Genomic DNA, 26,421 nt, shown 5'->3' on the forward strand with positions numbered 1-26,421 from the left:
CCTCTGTGTTGCTTAAACAACAGTCCTAACTTTTGTGTGTTGCAAATATAAAAGGCAAGCCATGTGACAGAGGGACAGAAGAACAAAAGCATTTGGAAGTAACAGGACCTCTTTCTAGCTCTCAGAAAAGTCTGAGAAGAAAGGAGCCTTGCGTTTCCCCCCCTAAGGTAAGCAGGAAAAACAAGCGCTGACGGCTGGCTTTGCCTAGGAAATTAACTTCTTTTCCAAATCGAGCATTTCATCCTCCTTGCAGACAAAAAGACAACCTTTAAATACCACTTGTAAATTTGCATTACTTGAATTTGCATTCATCAGTCTCCTGCTAGCCTGGTGTTTTGTTTCTTTGGTGGTTTTTTTTCTTTTTAAAATTTTTAATGAACGTGTCTTTGAAGTCTGTAACAGAGAGCGCTGGAGTGTCCCAGAGAAGCTTGAAAAATATCTTGGGGGTTGATTTCGATTTTCTTTTCCAACTTTCTGCGTAGTTAAATGTAACTTGCTAATGGTGCTTCTATTTGACCCTGTGAGATGGGGCAGCGAAGTAGCAGCAGCTTGCGGGACTTGGATTCATGGAGCGCGGTATCTTCCTCACCGCCCTCTTCCCACTTACAATGGGGGCACTATGAACGCAGGCAAGCTTGTGAGGTTAAATGCGCACAGTTTGCTTTTATTACTACTTATGTATGCGGCTGATCTCCTGCCAGGGCTGTGCCGGCAGTGCTCAAAATGACTTTAAACAATAGGCAACATTTATGCCGAGCTCTCTGTGTCACGCTTTGCAGGAATTCTGTTCCTTTGCACCTCTCTCCCATCCCTGCCGCGGGATTTCACTTCTATAGATGCATTCGGGGGAGCACCCGGGAGCAATGAGGTTGGTGTTGCTGTGTGATTTTGATTGGGCAAAAAAGAAAAAAAAAAGTCCGAGGAAATGCATGCTGTTTGCCTTGGCCTTATTGCACGGGGTTATTTTTAGTAGTCAGCTTGTCCCTGCAGTATGATCAAAGCTCCAATGCCCAAAGAGTGGCAGGGGGGCAAAAGGATGCTCCCACTAGCACCCAGACCCAGAATTGGAGACATGACTCCTGCACACACCTGAGGACTATTCAAAGGGTTGTATTAAACTCCTAAATACAAGTTCTATCATTACATGAACAATCTAGCTGGACAAAGTCTGGATATAACTCTTTTCTGGAGGGACGGGAAGTTTGATTGTGTACAGAATGTTAATGATTCAGAACAGCACAGAGACTGAGGCTCCTTGTGTTGGACAAGCCCAGATAAGTCCTCAGGCAAGAGGCAGTTTCCCATCTCAACTGTGATTCAGGTGCTGGAAAGAAAACAAATTTGGCAGGATGAGTGGGAGTCCAGAACCTTTGCTTTGTAACTGTCATTAGAGATGGCTGTGGCAAAGTCTGCCTCTTTTCATTTCTAATATTAGTGCATTTTTAATTACAAGGAACTGGCACTGGCAAATTGCTTCAGCATAGAATATTAAATACTAGGTGCATTTGAAAGTATAGAGATGCCAAAAATGCACTATTGGCTGTGGGTGGCAACTAAGTAGAGTCAGGACTTCAGAAGGTTTCTCAATTGAGCACTTAGATCACATGCAAAAAGATCTGCTCATTTTCTTCTCATAAGTCTCATCTGTAGAAATAAACTTTGGAGTCCAGTTGGCCAGTTTTTATTAAGGTGTGAAGATATGGTTTATGGCCAATTTTCCTGATTTCTTCTAATAACAAGCCTAACTGTAAAAGGAAAACCTGAATGGTAGATGAATGAATTCACCACTCTGGGATAGTCACTAATCAGAAAGCGAATTTACAAAAGGATACTATGGATTGTAATGCTATAACATTTTACAGTGATTTTCTTAAAACTGCTGATGTTAGCAACTCATTTAGGTGATTCCAAACAATTTTCTTAAACTATTATTCAGCTCATTACATGAGAGTATTTGAATGCAAATGCAAAGCATTGCATCATTTATTTTAAAATACATTTGGTTCAGGTAATGGGAGAACTGGCTGAAGCTTTCTTAGGACTGCAAAGCAGCTGACACCCACAGATGGAAATGTGCCTGTGGAGTCTTCAATCTTAATTCGAGTTCCAATGACACTGTCAAGGGAAAAATAAATCATTTTTCAATACATTTAACAATTTCTAACTCATTTATTTTCCCAGGCCTTTGAAAAATGTTGGGAGTTTTCTTAGAATTATAGCCACCAAGGATGGCCTGTGATTTTTATTCTTATTTTAAGCACTCACAATTCATGTACTATTATTTTGACTGGTTAGCAGTCATTTAATAAATATTTAGCATTTTCTATATGCCTGGTACTATGCTAGTCCTGATGGACACAAAGGTGAATGAGACATTGTCCCACACCCTAATTCTCCATCTGTATGCTCTCTCTAGTTAGGTAAAATGTTCTCTCTAGTTTATGGAAATGGACTTTGCCAGTGGGTCAACTGGACAAGAATTTTCTGGTTTTAAAGAACCATTGAAAATCCCTGACGGTGTCTGGGTTTTCTTGAAATGATGCTCCCTTATCAATGGGGCTTTCCTCATTTGGTCTTTAGCACAAGATCCTAGGAATAGCTTAGTTGTACAGCCATTATGACCGAGAACTTGCCAGCTTAGGTAGGAAAAGCCTGGAAAAGAGCAGTTTATCCTTTCTCTGCCCTCTTGAGTACCCTTTGGAAAGGACCATGTGCTTTCTCTATCAGGGATGGGTGTGAGTCACCTCCTCAGCAGCTGACATCAGGGCTATTTGGTGAATCATTGAATTTGAAATATGCTTGGAGGAGGAGGATGCAGTCACTATCTCCCACTACTTACTGGACCTGCTCCCAGGATCTACGAAACCAGTGACCTCTAGGCTTGGCCCACATTCAAAAGTCCCCTGGGAAGAAGTTGTCGGAAGTTGTTCCCCAAACCCAGGTCTCTGTCTGAGCCATACACAGGGTTGCTTTCCAATCACAGTCTGGTGTTTTATCACATGGTTGGATGACTGGGAATAAAATCCCTGAAGACATCATTAGCAGGGACCTTGATTTGGATTCTTATCACTAGATAATTCCCCATGGTTGAATTAAAATGCCTCTGTGTCCCTGGGGTGCCTGACTCCCCCTAACCAGCCCTCAAGTTTCTTGGCCAGCCCTTAGCCTTAGAGCCAATGCTCACCTCTTCCCATGACAGTCAGTTAATGCTACTGTGTCCTGGCAGACCAGCAGTGGCAGTGAGGATGGGGAAGCAGGTAGAAGGACTGAGAAGTGTCAACCTGGAAGGGAAGGCACAGGACCATGGTAGGATGGGTGAGCTCCAGGGCCTGAGATTTCGTGGTCTGTCCAGTGATCAGCTGTCATTTCCTCTTCGTGTATGACACTGTGGAACATATTAAAATTTCTCTGCGATGGTATGTTTGGAATTCCTCTGATGCCCCACCTCACCAACTTACTCAGACAATAAAAGCAAGGTTGTAAGCCTTTGAACAGCTGGCCGGCTATATATTTCCCTTCTTTCTTTCGTATAATCTAATTCAGAAAAGAATCCAGCTAGCCTGGCAGTGCCATGTCTGGGTACTTGTTTCCTGCAAGTTCTTGCTCTACCATCTCCTCTGCTCTCCCTGGGTGGCATGTGGCTTTTTGTTTTCTTTTGCTTACCACCAATCATAGCCCACCCCCTTTTCCCTTAGTCTGAGCTCCTTCCATTGTGAGCTGGCTCTTTTGCTAGTCTGTTTTCCAGACAGCTTGGGTCCTGTTCCATCGGGGAGATCAGGCCACAAGATCTCCACATCTCCATAGTATTCTCAGGATGTCATTCTTGGCACTATTTCTGCTGGGCTGATAGGATATGGGGGCTTTTTGTAGCTCTGAGCCTGAACCCACTTGCAGAGAAGAGCAACCACGTGGCTTAGAGAGAGCAGGGCTGGAGTGACCCGGGTTGGCAAGGATAAGCATACCATCACAATGACCCGGACATGTCAGGCAAAAGCTGGGGGTGGGTGGGAGCACTATGGGAATGGCTGGATACACTTTGGCCCACATTAAGAGAAATGTAGTTATTCTCTGTTGCAAGAGAGAGAGACAAGTGATTTCTGGGGGTGGGAGGGGAGCTCACTGAATCCTAGGGCTCTCCCCCTTTCCCTTCCCCCATCTCTCCACCTCCTTCCCCAAACAGAAATAAAGACACTGAATTGTTGATTTAAGTAGCCTAGGCTTTAAGATCTTTAGTAAAACTCACTTGATGAAAGGAAGAGGGAAGAAATGAACCCTGGGTTGAGCCAAGTGAAAATGCATGGTGCTTTGGAGATGGGGAAGGAGCTTGCCTGCCTGTCTTCCTTCCTTCCTTCCTTCCTTCCTTCCTTCCTTCCTTCCTTCCTTCCTTCCTTTTTCCTGACTGCCTCCCTCCTTCCCTTCTTCCTCCCTTCCTTCTTCCTTCCTACTCCCCCCTCCCTCCTTCCCTTCCTCCCTTCTTTCTTCCTCCCTCCCTCCCTGCCTCCCTCCCTTCCTTCTTCCTCCCTCCCTTTCTCCCTCCCTCTTTCTCTCTCTCCCCCTCTCTCTTTCTCTTTAACAAAGCAGAGCAGTTTTTTGCTGAGCTGGACGTGGAAGGTACTGGACTTGTCAATTAGAGATTTCCATTTAAGACCTACCTTGTGTAGCATCCTTAAAAGAGAAAGAAAGAAAGACAGAGAGACAAGAGAGAGAGAGGAAGAAGAAGAAGAAGAAGAGTAGAAGAGAGAAGTGAGGAGAGGAGAAGAGAGGAGAGGACCAACTTCCCCTGACTGCTACTTCTTGGGTTTTAATATGAATTATTCCATACAAGTCCCCAGGCTAGAGGATCTATTTAAAGACGCCTGGCAGCATGAAGGGAGAAGGTAAAAATACAACCACTCCTTTGTCCATCAAAGGTTTTCTTTGGGAGGACATTAAGAGCATTCCTGTTTTCCTGTCTGCCCCTGCCAGTGGCAGTATTCCAGCGGGTAGTACCCACTCCTCACCCATCAGGTCAGCGACCGAGAACTTCTCTGTTTGATTTCAGAAAGAAACAAAGGGCAAAGAAACCTTCTGAAGCCCCCATGTGTGGGCAGTGGGGAGCGGAGGCTGGGACTGACATCAGTGCTCCCTGGCTCAGCTGTGCGGGGTGCATGCTGCACATTCACATAGCAATACAGTGGCGTTTTAGAGGAAGACTGCCAGTGGCATTGTTTCTTCTACCAGAGGTTCTCACATCTGCAAAGCTGCCTTCTCTTGTCTTCTTCATGCTCACTATCCCCTTCCTCAGAGCCTGATGCTTGGGTTATATATTCCCTTAGACCTGTTTTCCAGTCAAAACCTAACAGCCTAGATGGACTTTACAGTCTAGAATAATGACTCCTTTCTTGTTACAGAGTGCTGACTCAGAAAATTCCAAGAATGGGTAACTTCAATTGGCAATGCATCCTCAGGGCTTAGAGTTAGTACTTCATCCAACTGGGGTCCTGTTCACCCTGTGGTGAAATCTGGACATGAACATTGTGGAGTAGTAGCTGGGTATGAGATTTGCAATAGATATTTTTCCTCTCTTATTCCACAAAAGCTAAAAATCATTCAGATTATTCTCTCTGTTCCAAGGCTTGGTTCTGTCTCAACTTTTTCTTTTAAGCTTTGATCCAACCGATTGCAATATCTTTTTAAAATGAGAGGTCAACAGGCTAAGATATTGAAGAAAGTCTATGAAGAAAAGTCCATGTCAGAAAAAGCTCAGGGGTGACCTTTCTCCAGTGTCACAAATCAACAATGGCCCTAAATGTAGAGTCACTTTGTATCCTTTCATCCATAGGGAATAAAAATAAAAAGAGAGGAGGTCAGGGGAGAAGTAACAAAAGACAAGGGGAGAAGATTGCTTTTGATGTCATTATGCAACTGCCCTTTCAACTTTCCTTTTTCGAATAGTACAACTTCAGAAAGAAAAGGATCTCTCCATTTCACCCACTCCCTCCTAGGAAGGGTCTGAAGTTGCCTTCTCTACCTGAAAAAGAGGTCAAATCCCCAAGTGAAAAACATCCCTCATCTTTTTATAACCAATGTAATGAAAAAAAAATCCCTAGTGATCAACTGTAGGTAAAGTGGAAGTACATGTGTTCCTAACATGGATGCAAAGAGCCCAAACAACCCAATCCTTAATCAAAGTCCAATTTTTCTTTAAAGCTGAATGAAGATATTTTAGGAGTTGATATATTTCTGTGCTCTCTGCCTCCCCACATCTCCACGGTAGAAAATTACTTTTTTACAGAGTTAAAATTTTCTCTTTCAAGGTTTAGTAGCCAAACCTTTGGCACCAGAAGTGGATTGTGACAGGAGAGCTGGTGTGTGTGTGTGTGTGTGTGTGTGTGTGTGTGTGTGTGTGTGTGTGTGTGTTTTAAGCAAAGCCAAATACTACCTCAAATTCAACAGCCTAACAAGTTCAGAGTGGTTAGCAGTATAGGAAAACATTTTTTAAGTGATGTGTGTGTTGACAATGCCTCTTTCCCTTATGCCTACATTCATGAGTGTTCTGATTGAGACCTGGTTGAATTCAGTATTCAGATCCTACCATGGGGCAGTACAGACCAATTGAATGGGAACTGGAAAGACTGAATTGCTTCTATTGTTTATGCTGGACTCCTAACGAAGGGCCTTACAGCTGTTAGGTGAGATCACTACTCACCATTCCAGAACACAGTTTCGGGTGAGGAGATGCAAAAAGACCTTTGGAAACACTTCGCTGGACACTTTGAAGAAAAGCCAACCTGTTCATTTAGCTCTGGGGTAAAAAAGAACCTGAACCCTGAGCTAACACCTCTCACTGCCCTTCCCCTAAGGCCAGGGCACATGAAGCAGTAGAATGACAGAGCATGTCTGCTGGGGTTTCAGCTCAAGGCTCCCCAGAACACCTGGTTATCTTTCAATGTCCACAGGGATGGCATAGCTTCATGTGTTTCCACAGCACTGGGTCTTCTAGGTTAGATGTCTCAGAATTTTCCTGCTTTATTTCCCAAGATTTCTGTGCAAGATGAGTGGTAGTTTGTGTTTCTCTCCTTAAATAGGACCTCCCCATTTCTGGGAGGGAGTGGGGAAAAGAGAGGGGACATTTTCCTTTTAGACATTGTGCTATGCTGTTTTTGTGATTGTTGGTTATGGGGCTTGTACTCAGGGTCTGGGTGCTGTCTCTGGGCTCTTTTCCCTCAAGGCTCTACCACTTGGAGCCACAGTTTCCCCTCCAGCTTTTGACTGGTTAATTGGAGATAAAATTCTCATGGGGACTTTTCTGCCCAGGATGGCTTTGATTCATGATCCTCAGATCTCAGCCTCCTGAGTAGCTAGGATTATAGATATGAACCACCAGCATCCAACAACACTGTGCTATTTGAAAAAAAACAAATCGCAAATGTAATGGCAGGTTTGAGACATCAAAAATAATCCTTCCTCTTTCTGTTTGGGAACTTCCGTGGTTTCCACGCGACCTATTTTAATTCTCTGAAGGGATAAAAAGGAGCTCTGTTGTGTTTAGAGCTACCGATGATTTGTGGCACCATAGAAAGGCCACCCTGAGTATTTTCTGACAGTTCATCACCATATCAGTCACAGCTCATAGTCGGGTGGCTGGATTTACGGAAACAATCCAAACCCCCAGAGGAAAAGACTTCAACAGAAAAGTGCTTCCTGACACTTGGGTAATCAGACCTAGTCATTTCCAATGTATGCAGGATTTATATTCTAAAAGTCAATTTGTTACGTCAACTGTTAAGAAGTCAGAATGAATCTTTCCAAGGAAACTATGAAAGAAAGCTCACAGATGCCTACTATAGGATCCAAGAGCCAAATCTGGTGGTCAACTCTTTGTGACTCAGATCCTAATACAGGGCTTCAGAAATACCTCTTTCCTAGCAGAAGAGGTTCTACAGATCCTTTGGTAAGCAGAAAGTTTTATTTTTGGCCCTTAGGACCTTATGAATTCTCATGTGCAGAGAAGATATCTCTGCTGATCCATCCCTCTCTCTTTATCAAATGAAAGAAGTCTAATTCTAATGCAATCAACAACCATTAATCTTCCTCCCACTCCCCACTTACACATTGGTGAAGATTGGAAAGAAACACTATAAATCTTAAGACAGATTTAGGAGAATTAAAAACTGGTTAACTACCCTCACTAACTACTTTCTGTTGTTACCAGGGTATTATTAATTTATAAATTAGACAATTATAAGCACCAAATGGAACTGGTTATTAAAAGCTATGCTTACTTCAGGCTACTGATTTGGCCTCATCAAGGAGCCTTTGGTGTTGGATCAGGCTCTTTGTTAGGACTTGTTTCAACTCTTGGCAACCATTACTTCCTTGAGGATGAAAGAAGTTTTGCTGTAGTATTAAATTGGTGACTCTACAGCCCCAAGAGTAGATGTTATACTCTGAAAGTTAGAGACTGTTAGAAATGAGTAGAGTGGTAGAAATACTAGACCAGTTTATTCATCTTGGAAATTAGGAGTCCCAGTAAAGTCAAGTGACCTCATCAAGAGCACGTAGCCAGTGATATACAGACTGAGCTCAGAGCTTGAAGGCCATCAGATCAGCCTTCCTTTTACATGACCAGACAGAGAGGTAATATTTCTGACAAGTGAATGCAAAATACCTAGACACAAAGCACTAACTAGATAGGCTAGTAATGGATTGGGGAAGGGAAACATGAAAGTATCAGTAAATGGGAGAGTAGATAACAGTAGGGCTCCTCTGGATTCCCTCACAATGTCTGAAGATGAGGATTTTAGTTGTTAGTCAAACTCAATGTCAGTGCAGTGCAGTCCCTAGTCAGTAAAACTGTTTAAGCCAAGGGACTCTCTCTCTGTCTCTGTCTGTCTGTCTGTCTGTCTGTCTGTCTCTCTCTCTCACACACACAGACACAGATACACACACACACATACACACACACACACACACACACACACACGGGTAGGGTCGCTTGATATTTGGCCCCTCTCCCAAATTACTTCAATTCCCCATCCTTTGTCTGAGTACCTTATGTACCCCAGAATTCTGATTCATTGCCTTTTGCCCGGCTATATTCCTCCTATTTTCTTCCTCCATAATCCTCACGGTGGAGCTCAGCCACAGTTGACTAATCATGCAAGTTGGGAGAACACAGGGTCCTATTACAGACTAGAGAACTATTGTTTACATGCAAGGATGTTGTCTTCTCTCTCCTAAGATAGCACTGTGGGGGTGGTCATTGCCTCCCACTCAAGAACAAACTTCAAGAGATGAAAGGAGGAGTAGGAGCTGCTCTCCCTCCACTGATCTTGTGGCTCTCTACCCTTGGACATCCATGAGTATGGCTGGCTGGGAAGGGGGTGAGGAGGTTGGCAGCTTTCCTAGTGGGTACCGCTGCTGGTTTTGGGTCAACCTAGGCTTGGCTGCTACTCATGGCCTGTAAGATAGGAATACTATTCAGATCCATTCATTGAGGACATGGAATGTTTGTATAGAAAACGAATATGCTGTTTATAGTTTATAAATTAAATGCCTTGGAAGGAAGCATCTGACTTACCCTCCAAGGCTAGTTGACCAGATCCCATTGGATTTCTTTGTCTTTCAGGAAAGGATCTACTTATTCTTTGAATAAAGACTTGGAATTTCTTGTTTTTCCAATCCACGTAGGAAATGTTATCTATTGGCAAGTGTCCTTCCATATAAATATATACATCTTTTATATATGTATATATATATATCTTTGTACACTTATACATTTTTGTTTTGTGGCAATTCCTTTGGCTCTGTGTTCTGCTATCTTTACCTATACTTACCTTGTATCATGTTTTTCAAATTAGCAAATAATTGCTCTGATGCAGAGTCCATTTGAAATGTATTATATTTGACCAGTTTCATTTGATCTCCTTGGAAATGATACAGTGAATGTTGGATATGAATTGGATGCTAAGAGTGTTTATCAAGGTGTCTAAAAATGTACCCAGGAGAACAGGCCAGGACTCTGCTTGGATATTCAATGAGGCAAAAGGATCAAGATCTAGGTTAAGACCTGTTTTCCTCTCAACTTTATCTGTTTTGAGGGGTGTGTGTGTGTGTGTGTGTGTGTGTGTGTGTGTGTGTGTGTGTGTGAATTTAAGCCAGGACCTTGGCACTCTCTGTACACCTGATCTATACCCCCTGTCCTCCATATCTGTTTGCTAAAGTGAAAGGAGTAAGTACACAGTATATGTTAAACATTTGTTAAAAGAGGCTGCAAGTTGGAAAACCTGCATGTATAGCCATATCAAAAATGACCCAGGGAGAATTTAGTTACTGAATCAAGGCAAGAATCAGACCATTCTTGTCACATACCACTTGTCTTAGCCAGGAATCATGCTGGAATCCCTCGTGCAAAACCAGTGCTTTACTCTGTGGTAGGGAGAAGATCAGCTCAAGAATGAGCTGATCTGTGGGCACAATACTATCTCTCACTTTGGAGGCTGCTCTATTATTTCTCTGAGGATGACAGGTGGGGCAATCTGGGCACCAGTTGTTCTTTTCCACTGGTAGCATTTGGAGGACAGCTCCAAAGTCGGACATGCCAGCCTACGTGCCTCTTTTGCCGGCAGAGACTCTACATTGGAGCTAGGAGAATGTGGGCTCTGTGCAGTAGCCAAGTTCACATCTCAGACACTGTACTCTGAGCACAGAGCACCCACCAGTCTACTGAGTTCAGTAGGAAAGTGCATTTCTTGTTCAACCTATCGTTGTTTGTGTTAAAGTTCTATGTCTTGTAGGTAGTCATGAGGCTTAAAAAGAAGCCCACAATATTAAGGTAAGCTGGAACTGATTTAGTTTTGAGAAAATGACAAAAGTTACCATAAAACAGAGATAGTTCAGGGCTTCCAGAAATCTTCCAGAAATCTGGGCTTCCATTGGTGTGGATTTCCTTAATTCCAAATTTTGTCCTTTGTGAGCCTTTCCTGCTACTCAGTATACCAACAAAATGTCAAACCAAGTCAGTTCAAGCTTTTCTTGAACCTTATTTTTATTTCTTCTTCAAAACAACTGTTAATTAATTCAATTTGAACACTTAAGGCAAAAAAACAATACAAAATAAAACCCACCCAAATTCCAGTAGTATAAGAATCTTACCCTCGTGTTTTGAAGAGTCTGTGAGTTCTGTAGTACATTACCATTGCTTGTATTATTGTGTGTGTGTGTGTGTGTGTGCATGTGTGTGTGTGTGTTGGTACTGGGTCTTGAACTTGGAGCCTGGACACTGTCCCTTAAATTTTTTCCCCTCTATCACTTGAGCCATAGCTCCATTTCCAGATTTTTACTGGTTAATTGAATATAAGAGTCTCATGGACTATCCTGCCCTTGATATTCAGAGCTCAGCCTCCTGATAGCTTGGTTTACAGATGTGCACCACTAGCACCCAACCCATGGCTCTGAAGTATTTAATATATAAGTCATGTTTAGTGAGTGTATTAGAATAAAAAATGAAATCTCAGAACTAGGGGGTTGTGAGAAAAGCCATCTTTTCTACCAATGTGGCTTGCTTAAAAATTCCTGCTTTGGCCTGGTGGCTTGGCTTTGGTTGATTGTTCTGGTAAGACAATATCCACAAGTAATTAAAGTAGCAGAGGAGGGGAATAATTAAGATACATTTCAGGTTGCTCAAGAAAGTAGCGGAGAGTGTGAGTAATTAAGGCATTCTACACTCTTCAAAGTAGCCAATCTGTGAGCAGATTGTGAACCGAGTTTGGCCAATTCAAGCAGAGAGGCAGGACGTGCTGCCTTATGAATAAAAAGGGAACAGCCCCCTTGCTCTGTGTGCCTGCTTGCCCGGATTTCAGCTAGTGGTGCACTCTTCTGCCGAAGTAAACTTTGCCTTGCTGCGTTCCTTTCGAGGTGGTATCCTTATTCCTATGTGACACCCCAACATCCTGAGCCATTTCTAACAGGTGAAGTAGCATTTCCTCTGTCACTACTTACTTACTGAATTTATGCATGATACTAGGGCTTGAACTCAGGATTTCCTACTTGCTAGGCAGGCAGTCTGTCATTTGACAACCTCCTCAGCTCTTTTAAAATTTTCTCTAGTTGCTTTGCAGATAGGGTCTCACATTTTCACTTGGGGTGGGCCTCAGTCTGAGATCCTCCTACCTATAGCTATCATATAGCTAGAGTGGCAGACCCACATCACTGTGACCAACTTATTGATTGAGATGGTGTCTTGCAAAAAAAATTTCCCTAAGTTACTTTGAACTGCAATGGTCCTAGAATCTGCTTCCTGAATAGCTGGAATTAGAATGGTGAGCTACCAGATCCAGCCCATTTTACTCTTCACTGAGATTTCCAGGTTTGGCTTATCTGTGAAGAGAAAAACAGTCCATAAAGCAATATTATATGATATTCATTACCAGTATAAAGTTCATAATACTTCCCAAAGTGTTTTGATTCACTCGTCAGGAAAAATGTTTTAACTGTGATTGTAATAAGGGATGGTTGCTATTTAGTGGAAGTAATGTGCAAGAATGAAATGGTCAGCTGGGTGTGCTGGCTTGCAATCTAATAACTCTAGATGCCTGAGTAGCAGAGATCATAGGATAGAGGTTAGAGGCCATCCTAGGCATAAATGTTAGTGAGACTTCATTTTAAACAATCCTGATGCTATCCCAACTATGGGGGAAGCATAATAGCTAGACACAGTGGTATGTGCCAGTCATCCCCAGAGACACAGGGAAGCACAAAGAGGAAAACCACAGCCCTAGCCTGACTAGGGATAAATCAAGACCGTACCTTGAAAATAACACAAAAAGGGGCTGGAGGCTAGCTCAGGTGGTGAAGCAGCTGCCTAATAAACTTGAGGCCCTCAGTTCAATCCCCAGTACTGCAAAAGATATAAAAGCAAAACTAAAGGATCCACCTGGAAGACTTTTTGACTAAGAAAAAAAACTAACCTAACTTTCTGCATTCATAGGAAATAGAAATGGAACAGTAAAATACCTCAAACTGGTACAAACAAGGGAAATAATTAGTTTTTCCATGAACTTTTGGATAAGTAATGTATTTAAGAAAAAGAAAATGTATAAAGTGAAAATTATTTCCTTTAGCTTGTTCCCCAACTCCCACAGGTAACCAATTTTGTTAGTTTCTTGAAAAACTGGTGCTCTACCACTTGAACCACATCTCTAGTCCTGCTATTGTGCTGGAGATGTGATTCAAGTGGTAGAACACCAGCCCAGCAAGCAAGCTGAGCTAACACAAAGCCTAAAATGTAAACCCTAGTGCCAGCTACTACCCCCTCAAAAAACAAAAATTTCCTTGAAGAGGTTCTAGAAATTCCTTCCAGAGGTTCTTTATGTAAACAACAAGTAAATATTCATATATGTATATATTTTTTTAACACCAGTCAGAGCTTCTGCATCCGTCTTTACATAGTTGCCTGGTATTCTGTTGTATGAATGTTGTGTAATATAATTAGTCAGTTCCCTATTAATGAATATTTTGTGTATGTTCAAGTTGCAAACTATATGCTTGTATGATTTCATATGTCGGCATAGTTTACAGAAATGGAACTGTTAGGTCTCAATTATGTATGTTTGCATTTCAAAAAAGATATTGACAAATTTTCCTCAAAAGAGCTTTTTACCAATGTATACTGTACTATCTCCAATATGGGTCCATTTTTTCAAAGCCTTGTTAACAAGGTGCATGATCAGGGTTGAACAAAGTGTTTCCAAGTACCTCATTTTCATTTCTCTTAAAACAAGGGACAGTCCTATGTTCTGCTTTGATGGGTCCTTTCCATATCCTTTACTGTGGAGAAATAGAAATGCTGGCAAATGAACTATACACAACCTGTAGAGATTTGTCATTGATGTTGTTCTTGGTTTTGCCATCATACCACATAGTTTAAAAAATTTGCTTTATGCATCTAACTGCACCTCCTGGTCCTGGCTCTGGAGAAAAGTTGCTGGCAAGGGGAGGAAGCACCAGAATTGTAATGTCTGCTTTTCCCTTCATCCTTCTGCCATTGACTCCTGGGGGAAATATCTGCAGACTGGAGTGATGAAAGAAGAAGTCAAATCAATTCTCTTTCTGAGACTAATTAAAGCTTCAAAGAGACAGATAACCACTTGGGATAATTGAGTCATATTGAAACTCAGGAAATGGTTAGTAATATTGCATCTTCTTACCATGAACCCCAAGATAGTTCTGGCTCTTTAAGCTGAAAATGGTTGTGAATTTCATAGTCATATGCATAGAAAAACCAAGACTGTATAGTTGTTAAGAAAACAAAATATACCCATATTTAAACATTTTATTCAATGTATTAATTGTATATATTAAGAGATTCCTGTAATTTTCCATGTGGTATATAGTGTGTACTATCCAATCCAATCACTCTTCGAAAAAAATTCTGCATCTTTTGCTGATTTGGAACTTTAGGCGCAGGCTTGATCTACTTTAATGAGATGTTGTCATTAGCATACACATAAAGGAAGACTGTGCCAGAATGTATAAAAATAGGGTCTATTCAACTTCAGAATTACCTTCTCCATATGGAAATGTGGTACCTAAATGCATAGATATTAAGGGGTGCTATTTTAGAGCAAGAAAGGATAGCAGATGTCATCTCTGTCAATTTCCCTACCCTACAGGTGAGGAAATGGGCTGGAAGAATTTAAGTGACCTGAGCAAGGTGCCCTAGCTGATTAGTGACAGTGTCATGACTTAACCCAAGTAGGTGCCCTCATTATTAGAATTTACATGACTTTCCTGAAACAGAGGCACTTAGCCTCTACCATAGCCACGGATGCTCTGCTCTGAACCAGCTCTGCCTCAACACACCTTTTTCTACTCAGGATCCATTTCCCCACACGTGGAAGGCAGCCAAGAGCAGTTAGGTAGGTCTAAGGCCACTCCATGAGGGCAAAACAAATTGGCTTGTACCAACTTGAACTTCTAATCTTGATTGTATCAACACTTTGTCCTGTTTGTGTAGGCTGCTTATGAGTAGGAAAGAGGGAAAAAAGAATTGTACTATAAACAAAACAATCAAACTTTGAAATACCTTTGAAAGTTTTTCTGAAGCTTTAATTATCCCATTCTGTTCACTGTGATTATGGCAACTCCCCCTCCAATTTTCCTAAGTGTTTGGAAATATGTTTGATAGTCTTTGTATTCTGGCATAATAAACAACATCCGTGTGGGCCATGCCTGAGGGGTTGTTAGGTGATTTGATGAGATCTCTGGATCCCATTCCTTTGACCAAGAGGTATGGTTAAAAGAACAAAGGAAGTTTCAACAAAATCAGTATAGCATGGTTCTACTTTTATGGTAAGTCTCTGCTCCAATGATCACTTTCATTTGCAAATTACACCATGGGCTCTCGCTACAATGACTCTGAAGAAATGTGTGTCTGTTGAGAAATACACATGTGCTACCATGCTGGAGGCCAGTGAACATAATGTGTATTTCAGATGCAGTTTTCCATTGATACTGGGTGGCATGGATCTTAAACAAAAACAGGATGAGCCCAGAGCACAGAAATGGAACATTAGATGGGTGGGTAGGTGGGTATAGACTTGGAAAGGGAAAATGCATTCCCAAAAGTCAAGGTTTGTGTTCATTAGAACTGACCTGCCTCCACGCTAGCCCTGTAAGCTGATGTTGATACCAAAATTTCTTGAGAAGCTGCACAAACTCTTTTTCTCCCACCAACTAAGAATAAAGATGTGAGGACTTAATTTAGTTATGCTGTGGCCAGAACCACATGTTTAATTTTGACAATGGGATCAAGTCCCTAGGAACATGGACTCTAGCAATTAAAGTCAATATGACCTTCTATGAAGCCACTATGTCTACCTCCAAATTGTTATAAACATGTAACATAAGGTTTGGGGGAAGGGGAGATGGACTAGAGGACAACATATGCTAATGACACTCTAAAATCCAATATTCACCACTCAAAATGACATGGAAATTTTTGACTTAATACCTCCTGGGTTCTATTAGTGTCTCTGGATAAATATTTCTGGGGAAAATCATTTCTGTTTTCATTCCAGCTGTGTACCAGATACTGTGATGATGGATCCCAAGTGCCAAGAGTAAGACAAAACTCAGCCATACAAAGGACAATGACAGCCAGAAAGCTTCAGCCAGATCCTGCTGCCATTGCCTTGAAAAGAACTGGATCCTAAGAGGTGAAGGAATTCCCAATTTTTTGTCCTCGGTCTCCCTCTGCTGTTCTTCTGGAGAAGTTTTTCTTCACAACAATGAGAAATCATGTACTAGCTGCATCCTTTTCTATGCTCTCCCTACTGGCGATAATGGGAGATACAGACAGTAAAACGGACAGCTCATTCATGATGGACTCTGACCCGCGACGCTGCATGAGGCACCATTATGTGGATTCTATCAGTCACCCACTGTACAAGTGTAGCTCAAAGGTAAGACCAAGGTCTCTGGGAGGGTAGTGCACACCCCTACGCCGGAAGCACAAGAGAAGCCATATTTATTAGTCAAGGATGGAGAACAGTGTCCAAAGCTCAAATTAGAGCTCTGTAACTGGCCTGTAGGGCTTATGGAAAAATCCTTTTGTAGTTTTCCATCATGCTTTGCACTTCTGGCAACGTAATAGAACATGTGTATGTTCAATCTCACTAGACGGGTGTCTTCTGTCCCTGGCTGTAAAATTCATGTGAGGTAATGCCCTTTTATCAAGAAAGAAATATAGAATCTACAATTAACTGTACTTCCTACCCCCTTTAGCAGTCAAGGAAAAGGGAAGGCAAGAAACGTGACAGAGTTTCCTGTTGAAATCTTCAGAAACTAGCTGTGGAGTCTTGAGTTAGTCAAGTGATCTGAAAAACTTGAGATGTTAATTTGATCATTCCTCATTTTTACCTTTGTCTATCTAACTCATTCCTGTTGGACATTGGTGGCATGATTCTTGTGGGCTGTCTATGCTCCCATGTTGAGATAGGTGATGATGCTTTAAAAGCCACCAAGAATGGCCAGCTGCATGGACCACCCTGAAGGGAAGCACACTGTAGGATGAAATGGACTCTGAATGAGAGTTTGCAGGAGTGTCACCATCTCCTGAACAGTTACAGGAATGACATTTGTCCACACTTGGTAAATAAGAATTTGTTTAGCAGAACCTCAAGTAATTGTCACGTTCATTCTGAGACTAAAACCATGTAAATCTTTTTTTTAATTACCAGAGTAATTTAGAATTTTTGTTTTGGAATGCCAAGCAATGGAATCAACCAATGGCTGTATAAATCAATTGCCGTACCCTCCATTTAAAAACATTATGACTTCATTCTACTTTTAAATTTTCCATAACTTCTGTGATTATAGCCCAGTGTTTTAGTTAAATTTGAGTTAAATCACTTTAACCATTATAGTAATAAGACCTATGACTGTGGGAAAAGAAATAGAAATTTTCCACTTAAGCAAAATGTCACACTGTGCTTGTAGAACTAAAACAAAAAAAGAGTAATTATACCAATGTAAGATTCTGCAAGAGTCCCTTATTAGGAAAAGGAAACTAGGGCCTAAGAGTGTAGCTTAGTGGTAGAGAGGTTAGCTAACATGTGCAAATCCCTGTGCTTTGTCCCCAACACTTCAAAAACACACATATAAACAAAACAACAAAAATGAGAAAAAATAGGATAAGCATTTTTTGTGCCTGGGTACTGGAGCTTGAACTCAGGACCTGGGCACTGTCCCTGAGCTTTATTTGTCCAAGGCTAGCACTCTACCACTTGAGTCACACATCTACTTCCTGCTTTTTGCTGTTTAATTGGAGAAAAGAATTTCATGGATTTTTCTTGTGCAGGCTGACTTTAAATCAAAATCCTCAGATCTCAGCCTCCTGAGTAGCTAGGATTACAGGCATGAGCTGCTATTGCCCAGTTTAAGATAAGCATTTTTTTCTTGCTGTTCCTGAGGCTTGAATTCTGGTCCTGGGCACGATCCCCTGGCTTCTTTTCTAAAGACTAGCAATCTACAACTCTGAGTCACAGTGCCACATCCAGCTTTTTCTGTGATTAATTGGAGATAAAAGTCTCAGACTTTTCCTGCCCAGCTTAGCCTCCCTGATACAGCAAAGGGAAAAATTAAGGAAAAAATGAAAATAGAAAAGAAATTGTACATCTTAGTAAACCTGACATGTCCACTTCTTAGCTTTTCCTCCAATCTTCTCCTCCTCTCGTTTTGGAAGCAGGCAACACTAATATTCAGTGTGGATTATCCCTTCATTGAGATGTCCTTCACAACCACAGTTCTTTAAAAACAACGAAAGTATTTTAAATAAAGCATGATGACAAGAAGGAAATAAAAATACAGAAACTTCTATAAAAATCTTGAACAAGAGCTGAGGCTTTAGCTCAGTGGTAGAGTACTGGTCTAGCATGCATGTGGTCCTAGTTTCTGCCCCCAACACTTCAGTAACAAAAACAAAACAACTAGACAACATTCTGGAAAGCTTGAGCAACCCAATGGAAGACCTCTTGCCTTAGTAACTCACACATCTACCCAAAGAATGCCAAGTTCAAACTCCCAGCACTTGAACTTGGGCACTCACAGTCTTAGAAACAGACTTCAGTCTCCTACTGTTCACCTTGACTTTTTCCAGCAAATAGCAGTCCAAAATTGTGCTAATAGAAGAAATATTTGTAATTTCATGGGAACAATCTGTTTTCAAATATCCCAACTGTCCCAAATATAGCAATAGCTTTATGTTAATGGTGGTCATAATTATAAACCTTTTTTTTCCTTGACCATAAAATATGCCTGGCAGAATTTCAACTACCCAGAACTTTTTTGGATTACATTTTCTTTAGTATCCAGGAAGAAAACATTTTTCATTTGGAACTATTTTATAACTCTTAACATTCACAGACTCAGGCTGATCTTTTCTCCACTGGGACTCATTTAATGACACTACTTGCCTTTAGAGACCTTGGATAAAATACTTAGCCTATGTCTAGAAAGAAGAGACTAAGGTAGATTTTCCCTCTACAATCATTTTTCCTCAATATCATAATGGGGGTCAGTGTTTACTAACCATATACCTTTTGTTTGTCTGTTGAACTTCCAGACTTACTTGCATCCAGTGTCTGACCTTGTGAAGACAGATGAAGGAAATGTGTGACCCAGGCTTGAGGAGAGGGCACTGGCTTGAATAAACAAGTGCCATGCATCTCAAAATGCATGTCCTGATCACTGATCACTGCCAGTGAACCTGCAATGACAGGTGTTATTATTCCCATTTTACAGATAGGGAAACACAAGACCCCGAAGAAAAATTAAGTAGGTTGATTGATAGCTGGGAATGGCAATCTCTGTTCATCTTTTGCTGCTTGACTCTTCAAATTGGAGGAATGCAAGTAGAATATAGGAGCTACTCTTTAGTGGTCTAATGTTGGGTATGCCAGCAATAATGATTTGTACCCCCATTTTTTTCTAGAAAAAAATACTCCCAAGTTTTTCTGAAAGCCTCCATTTGGAACTATCTACTCCAGCCCTGAATTTGCAGTTGGCCAGTCTGTAACTACCACCTAGAAATTCAGGGAAGGACTGAGATGGGGTAAAGCAGAAAAAGTGGACCTAAAAGCATGATAGTGTAATCACCACTTAAGATGTGCCTGATAACTTTCTTGGTGGTGGTGCCTCATGGGATTGGGCCCCAAAGGTCTTGCGAGTGGCAAGTTCAATTTCAATCTTCCTAGGAGAACCATGTTTGTGTGAGTAAAAGCAATAAAGCAAATAGGCCAAAGATTAGTTAGTTACCAGAAATGAGATACTTAGGAAATGTTTATGGGGCGTGAGGTATCCTCAGCTTTCAAGGGAGAGGGACATGGTTTCCAGTTCCAGCTCTGTAACTTGCCAAATAGGTGACTTTGGGAAAGCAAAGTCATCCTTTAGTGGCTCATTTTCTTCCTGCGCAAAATGAAACTGTATGTTTATCGTGGCTATATATGGGCATTGTTAATATTTGTAAAGCCACCAACAGTTTCCAGAATAGAATGGATGTTTAATAAATATTATTATGATGAAATTATAAACAAGGCAGGTGTTTTAACTCACTTTTCTATTTCTGTTACTACTGAGAACTCAATAACTGTTGGGATTTCCTAGACCTTAAAAGATTAGGAAAATGAGGATGACTGTGGTTCTGTTGAGCACAGGTGGGGCAGCAAAGCAAAATAGCCATAAGCCATTGGGTGCTAAGAGTGAAAAGAGGAACAGATGTGCTGGCTGACCTTTCTTAACCAGGTGGATGGAGGAAGCTGAGGGGTTGAGTTCTGTTCCTCTGGCCAGGAATGAGATTTCAGCCACCCATGCTGGGAAAGGGAGCTGGTACAGTAGGTCTATGAAGTCTGAGTTGGATGAGAAATGGGAGGTGGTAGCCCTAGGACAAAGCATGGAACAACCAATACACAGTAGTAAGAACCCTTAAGAGCCACTGGTGCTGAAGGCGCCTGACAAGCAGCAAAGGAGAGGGTTGAGGGTTTATGTGGCAAAGCCTGTAAAACTTCCCAAGGAAGAAGGGATGGGATATGCTAAGCACTGAGTGCTGGGATGGGAATGGAGGTGTGAGGACTTCCCAAAGCCATCTTCTACTGCTGCTCAAGAAGCTTATAGTATGACAGGAGACATGAGAGAAGTCAGGGATATTGAATTCACAGCATAGTTAACCATTTGAGAGATGTGACTTGGTTTTTCAAATAGGATTCAATTTATATTAAGCACCCACTGGGTCCATGCAGTGTGGAAGGGGCTGGAGACACATAAGGCTTGTAGGTAAAGAAGGGAGAGAGGTTTTAGTGTGCAAAGCCCTCTTTGTATCAGTTGGATTTGTAAACTGAGGGATAGTCCCAGGCCAGTAGGAGTGAGTTGACTACCCACAGAGCCGTTCAAATCTTCCATTCTTCTGCTGCTTTGTCCCATGGTTGCTTTCTTAAAAGTGCTCTTAGCATAGCACAGACCCTTTGGAAGTTGTGCTGGATCCGTGGAGGTGATATGAATAGTCATGCTTCATGAATAAAGTGAGGCAAGAAACTAACAAGTGAACCAGCATGAATTGATTTCTCATCTAGACATTATTATCTTCTAGAGTGGAAATGTGTGTGTGTGTGTGTGTGTGTGTGTGTGTGAACATGTTAAGAATATCAGAGGTCCAATAATAGTTTCATGTTTTTTTTCTTTAAGGAAATGTTTGAATTGTGTCATAGAGTGCAGATAGATGAGATTCCATCAGGCTGAGCAAAGTCCAGAGGACATTCTGAAATTCTGAAAGGACAGGGAAACCATGAAGGCAAGAGCATTTGGAGTAGTTCCTTGGAGTACAATGTATGTTAGCTTGATCAAAGCAGGTAATGAAAGATAAGAACATCTGGAAGACTAAAGATAATACTTCCTACCTGGCTCATGGAAGGCCTTGACTTCTGCTTGTGATTTGGGATTTGCTTGTAAGGGCTACAAGCAGCCCCTGGTGGGGTTTTGTAGACATGTTTGTGCATGGTTCTGTGAAGAAAGTCCAGCTCCTAAGGAAGAGCAGCCAGGTACATTGGAGTTGGCCTGAGTTCCTTCAGTGCTGGAGGTTTTGACTTTTCCAGTGTGCTGCAGGTGGAACTGGACATCCTGAAAACTTTTAGTGAAATAACAGTCTGATAAGCTTATCTGTGAATGGCCTACAATGTGGACTCGGTTATATTAGGTGCAGCTAAATGGTTATTTTAAGCAAGGCTACTTTTGGTTCCCCTGCATATCCATTGTGTTCGATGCTCCACATCAGTTTTGGCCCTTATTAATGAAATCTAGTGACACAGGTTTTGCTATATCCTATGAGTCCAAACCTGTATTTCTACAAACTCCATTTGGGAAGATGACTTTGAATAACTGCTTAATCTCCCTAATGATCTAGATAAGAGATCAGCAAATTTAACATTGATCCAATACAAGGTGTCAAGTATTTTTCCCATCCACTAACAGAGAGAAAGAGAGAGAGCACATAATATATGATGGAGATAGACAACATGTTCTCCTGGCCTATGTGATAATCTCCTCAAACCTGTTTCAGATCATGTTGGTCTATAAATATGAAGAGAGAACAAGTAGGTTAAAATTAAAAGCTTTAATAAAAATCAAGCAACAGCTGGATGCTTATGGCTCACCTGTAATCCTTGCTACTTAGGAGCAGGAGATTTGAGGATTTTGGTATGAAGCCAGCCTGGGGAGAAAAGTCTCTGAGACTTTTATCTCCAATTAACCACCCCAAAGTTAGGAGTGCAGCTGTGGCTCAAGTGGTAGAGCTCTACCCTTGGCCACAAAAGCGTTGGGACAGTTTCCAGGCCCTGAGTTCAAGCCCCATAAGGGATACAACAAAAATCAAACAGCAGGAGGATGAATCATGGTCTGAGGCTCTCCTGGCTAAAAGCATGAAACCCTATCTGAAAAACAAACTAAAAAGCAAATACAAAGAACTTGGGTGTGGTTCAAATAGGAGAATACCTGCCTACAAAGTGCAAAGCCCTGAGTGCAAACTCCAGTATCATCAAAGAAATAATAAAAATAGTTGATCATTAATTTCTCTCAGCCTTTATGGTCTTTCAAAGAAAATCAGTTGATTTAGTCCAACTTATTCTTCCCCTAGCCTTTCCATTTTTTCTTCCAGGCTTCATATTCTTTTTAATGGTTGCTAAGTGGTTATTAGATTTACCTCCAGGATATTCTCAGATAATGATGTTAATCACCTATAATTACCAGAAGTCATCTTTTGCCTCCTTTTAGAAAGCTGTACTGGTCATTTCCTTCTTTTAATCCTTGGGTGTTTAATTCTGCCCTATAAAATGGTATCAGAGATAATAGCTGTGAGTCCTTCATTTGAACTGCTAATTCCCAAAATATTGTAAGGTAATTGCCAAAAGGTTTTGTGTGTGTGTGTGTGTGTGTGTGTGTGTGTGTGTGTGTGTGTCTGTGTGTGTCTGTGTGTATCTTTGGATTTTTCATCTGAACTGTTTTACTTTTTGTACTCTTGCTGTTGGTTCTGGAATTATAGGGTAACTTTCTATTCATGACTTGATAAGAGAATCACCAAGTGTCTCCCATATACACAAGAACCAGTAACCTCAGGTTCCCTACTGCCTTCTTTGCCCTGGTCTATAAGGTTACATAACCTTGTGAGTTAAGACACCCCACCTCACTCATGACTTGTACTCCCAAGATATCAAGATATTTGTATGGTGTATAAAGATAAGTCTCTTGACCTTTAGAGAAAAACTCCTACATTAACACGCAAAATGTATTATATATTTCTTCAGCCAAAGCTTTGTGGAAAAATTGAACATGTTCAGAAGTGTTCCTTGCCATCATTTTAACCTTTTGAACATGTGCTCCATGGCTTTGTGCTGAGCATGACCCTAAAATGTGGTCACCAGCTTTCCTTCTCAAATTATGACCTTAAGCAGAGCATGCTCAGGTATGTATCCACTGCTAAAGTGCATTTTGATAGTATATAACTCCTGGAACAAAATCCTCAGAATTTCTATGTTCTGCTTGGGAAATAATTCTTGTGCCATCCTTACCTGGTGCAGGTCATAGATTTCCTAACTAAAAAAATAGAAAACTTTTATCCATCTCCTTATGGTATATATAAAATGTTGAATAGGTGCTTACATCTATTTATTTTCTGAGATAACTTTGGTAGTTTTTTTAAAAAATCAGATTCCTAAGAGTCTAAAAAACTCCTAAAGGAGTCTACTAAAATCAGATTAAGAGCCACAATAAAAGAACATAAAACCTCTGCTATTCTGGCCCAAACCTTTAGACTTAGAGATGGCCAGAATGAATAAATGAATAATTCTGAAGATGCCCTAAGCAGCTGTACAAATACTTGGCTCCTTTAAAAGTGTCATAACAGAAATCCAGAAATCCATAGATTCCCTGTGTCTATTTCATTCTCATGGCCCAAGTTGTAGCACCCAGAATATTTTTTACTCATTTTTTTCTATTTGATTTCAATTTATAATAGGTGTCTACATCTTGCTAGTGGTAGAGTTGCAGTGTATTGGGCCAATAGTTGAACAATAACCCTTGGGAGAAACTTCTTTTGTCCTTAGGTTTTATCTTCATGATGGTGGGCCTTGTCCAGTGGTTCTAAACCCTCAGTGCGTGCACATCACAATCAACTAAGGAATCCTGAAAATCATGAATTTCTGGGACAAGGATTTTAATTGAAATGGTTTGAGATTGGAGTAGTATTGACTCTGTTTTTTGTTTAGTACTGGGGATGGAACAAAGGACCTTAAATATATTCTAGGCAAGTACTTGACTGCTAATCTATATCCCCAACTCTGATATATTAAGGTTAACCAGTTGATTCCAATCAGGCCGAATCCAGCAGGGATTGGCAAAGGAGCGCTAAGCCCTTTCAGAGGATGCTCTGGTATCTGGCCGAGGGTTTGGCATCTCCACAGGGTAATCATTCCTCCTCTTTCCCTAGATGGTGCTCCTGGCCAGATGTGAGGGGCACTGCAGCCAGGCATCGAGATCCGAGCCCTTGGTGTCCTTCAGCACTGTCCTCAAGCAACCTTTCCGTTCCTCTTGTCACTGCTGCCGGCCCCAGACCTCCAAGCTGAAGGCGCTTCGACTGCGCTGCTCTGGGGGCATGAGACTTACCGCCACCTACCGGTACATTCTCTCCTGTCACTGTGAGGAATGCAGCTCCTGAGACCTACCGCCTAGTGGCTGTGGCTGGAAGGACCACAGAGCAGAAGACAGTTGGACCAGCTAGGGAAGGACTGGCAAGAAAAGGGTTAAGGCAAAGATAACAGCAATTCCCCGGGGACACTGAATATGCTAGTAAGAAAGACTATGCTTCTGGACAGAGAGAACTACTCTGGGAATTGGCTTTTCGTTCCCATCTCTTTTTCCCCACCTGGTAAATTTCTTTTGGTTTCTTTTGAGATTCAGGCACCCCCCCCCATTGGCTCTGAATGCTGTTTGGGGTTGCAACAATTCCACATGAGTGGGAAAGATGTGGAGCCACATGCAAGAGTATGTCAGGCTGACACTGTTTGGTGCATATTAGGGAAGAATTGGTTATGAAAGACAGGAAAATCCAGCTTTTCCTAGGATATCTGGGGTTCTCCTTCCCATCTCTATCTTGTCATTAGGTCTAAAGTTGCCTCTACTACTAAAAGTTACCAATTTCAAATTCTGGACATCAAGCATATGGATATGTTTAGCAAAGTTTATTCATAGATAGCTAACTAATGTCATCATAACTAACAAATGAATTCTTCATGGGACTCAAACTCTTGACAGCTCTAATTATTATTTCACATGTGACATTAGGAAAGTAAAGAAGGCATAAACAGTGTGTCACCTGAATGTTCTTGCAGATAAATTTTGGTCAAATTTTTGTAAAGGAAAAGACTTGCAAAGACTTGCACAGATACGGATCCTGCACTGACTTTGGAAAGGCATCTATGAACTAGGGCCGTGAAGAATGCCCTGTACTCATGCATGCACATTAGACAACCAAGTATTTGTCTATGTGTGGATGTGCTATAGCTTTAGCCATATCTCGGGCATCATTTTCTAATAATCCACTCATCCTTGTGAGGCTTGTTGCCATAGTGGTGGCCTGGCTCATCTTCTGAACATTTGGTTCCAATATATTTTGGTCCTTGATGCTCAAATTTGAAATTATTCTCATGTTTCAAAATAAAAAGAGTATCTTTAATGTTTTAGCCGTGTTACTGTCTCCCCTCCCTTCTCCCTCCTCCCTCTCCCCCTCCTCCCCCTCTCCTCCTCCTCCTCCTCCTCCTCCTCCTCCTTCTCCTTCTTCTCCTCCATTATAACGGATGCAGTGTGGACTGTAAGACCTATGTAGCTGGTATGTGGACATCCATGATATGAAAGAGGTAGATAAGATCCCACAGTACACAGTAGGGACATTTTTTAAAAATGAAATTGATGTTTTAATGGGATAGGAGGCTCTGAAATTCAGCTATTAGTTTCAAATTTTAGTGTAAAGTCTAATATACTCTGGCTTCCTTACATTCTAAAAAAGTTGCCTTTCTTTTAATCTGTTAACTTTTCCCAGAAGAGAGTAAGCAAAGTCTGAACAACCAGCATCACAGAGCTCACAAACAATGGTTTGTGTGTATCAGTGGTCCAGTGCTCCAGGTCTAACTTCAAACGTATTCCTGACACTAGCATACTGCCATATACTCACTATAGGCATGTCCATACCAAACCTCGACTTGGATACTCAGTTTCTAGGGCAACCTTGATACCAAGCTGTCTTGGATAACCAGAGATGGCATTGTCCCCACTGTTAGCCCAGTTAACCTGTGAATTGTTTTTTCATGTAGTGATGATGGGTTTTGTACACTTACTGGTCCC

At 41.4% G+C, this 26,421-nt stretch overlaps 1 protein-coding gene across 1 annotated transcript; it reads left to right on the forward strand.

Moving 5' to 3' along the window:
- Positions 1-25,750, forward strand: LOC125343659 (norrin cystine knot growth factor NDP). The gene is made up of 3 exons (XM_048336171.1): positions 1-167; positions 16,062-16,445; positions 24,512-25,750. The coding sequence occupies exons 2-3, from the start codon at positions 16,272-16,274 to the stop codon at positions 24,737-24,739; spliced, it is 402 nt and encodes a 133-aa protein (XP_048192128.1). The 5' UTR covers positions 1-167; positions 16,062-16,271; the 3' UTR covers positions 24,740-25,750.
- The last annotated feature ends 671 nt before the right edge of the window (positions 25,751-26,421 follow it).

Source organism: Perognathus longimembris, chromosome 28 (genome assembly GCF_023159225.1).
Source record: "Perognathus longimembris pacificus isolate PPM17 chromosome 28, ASM2315922v1, whole genome shotgun sequence".
Taxonomy (NCBI): Eukaryota; Metazoa; Chordata; class Mammalia; order Rodentia; family Heteromyidae; genus Perognathus; species Perognathus longimembris.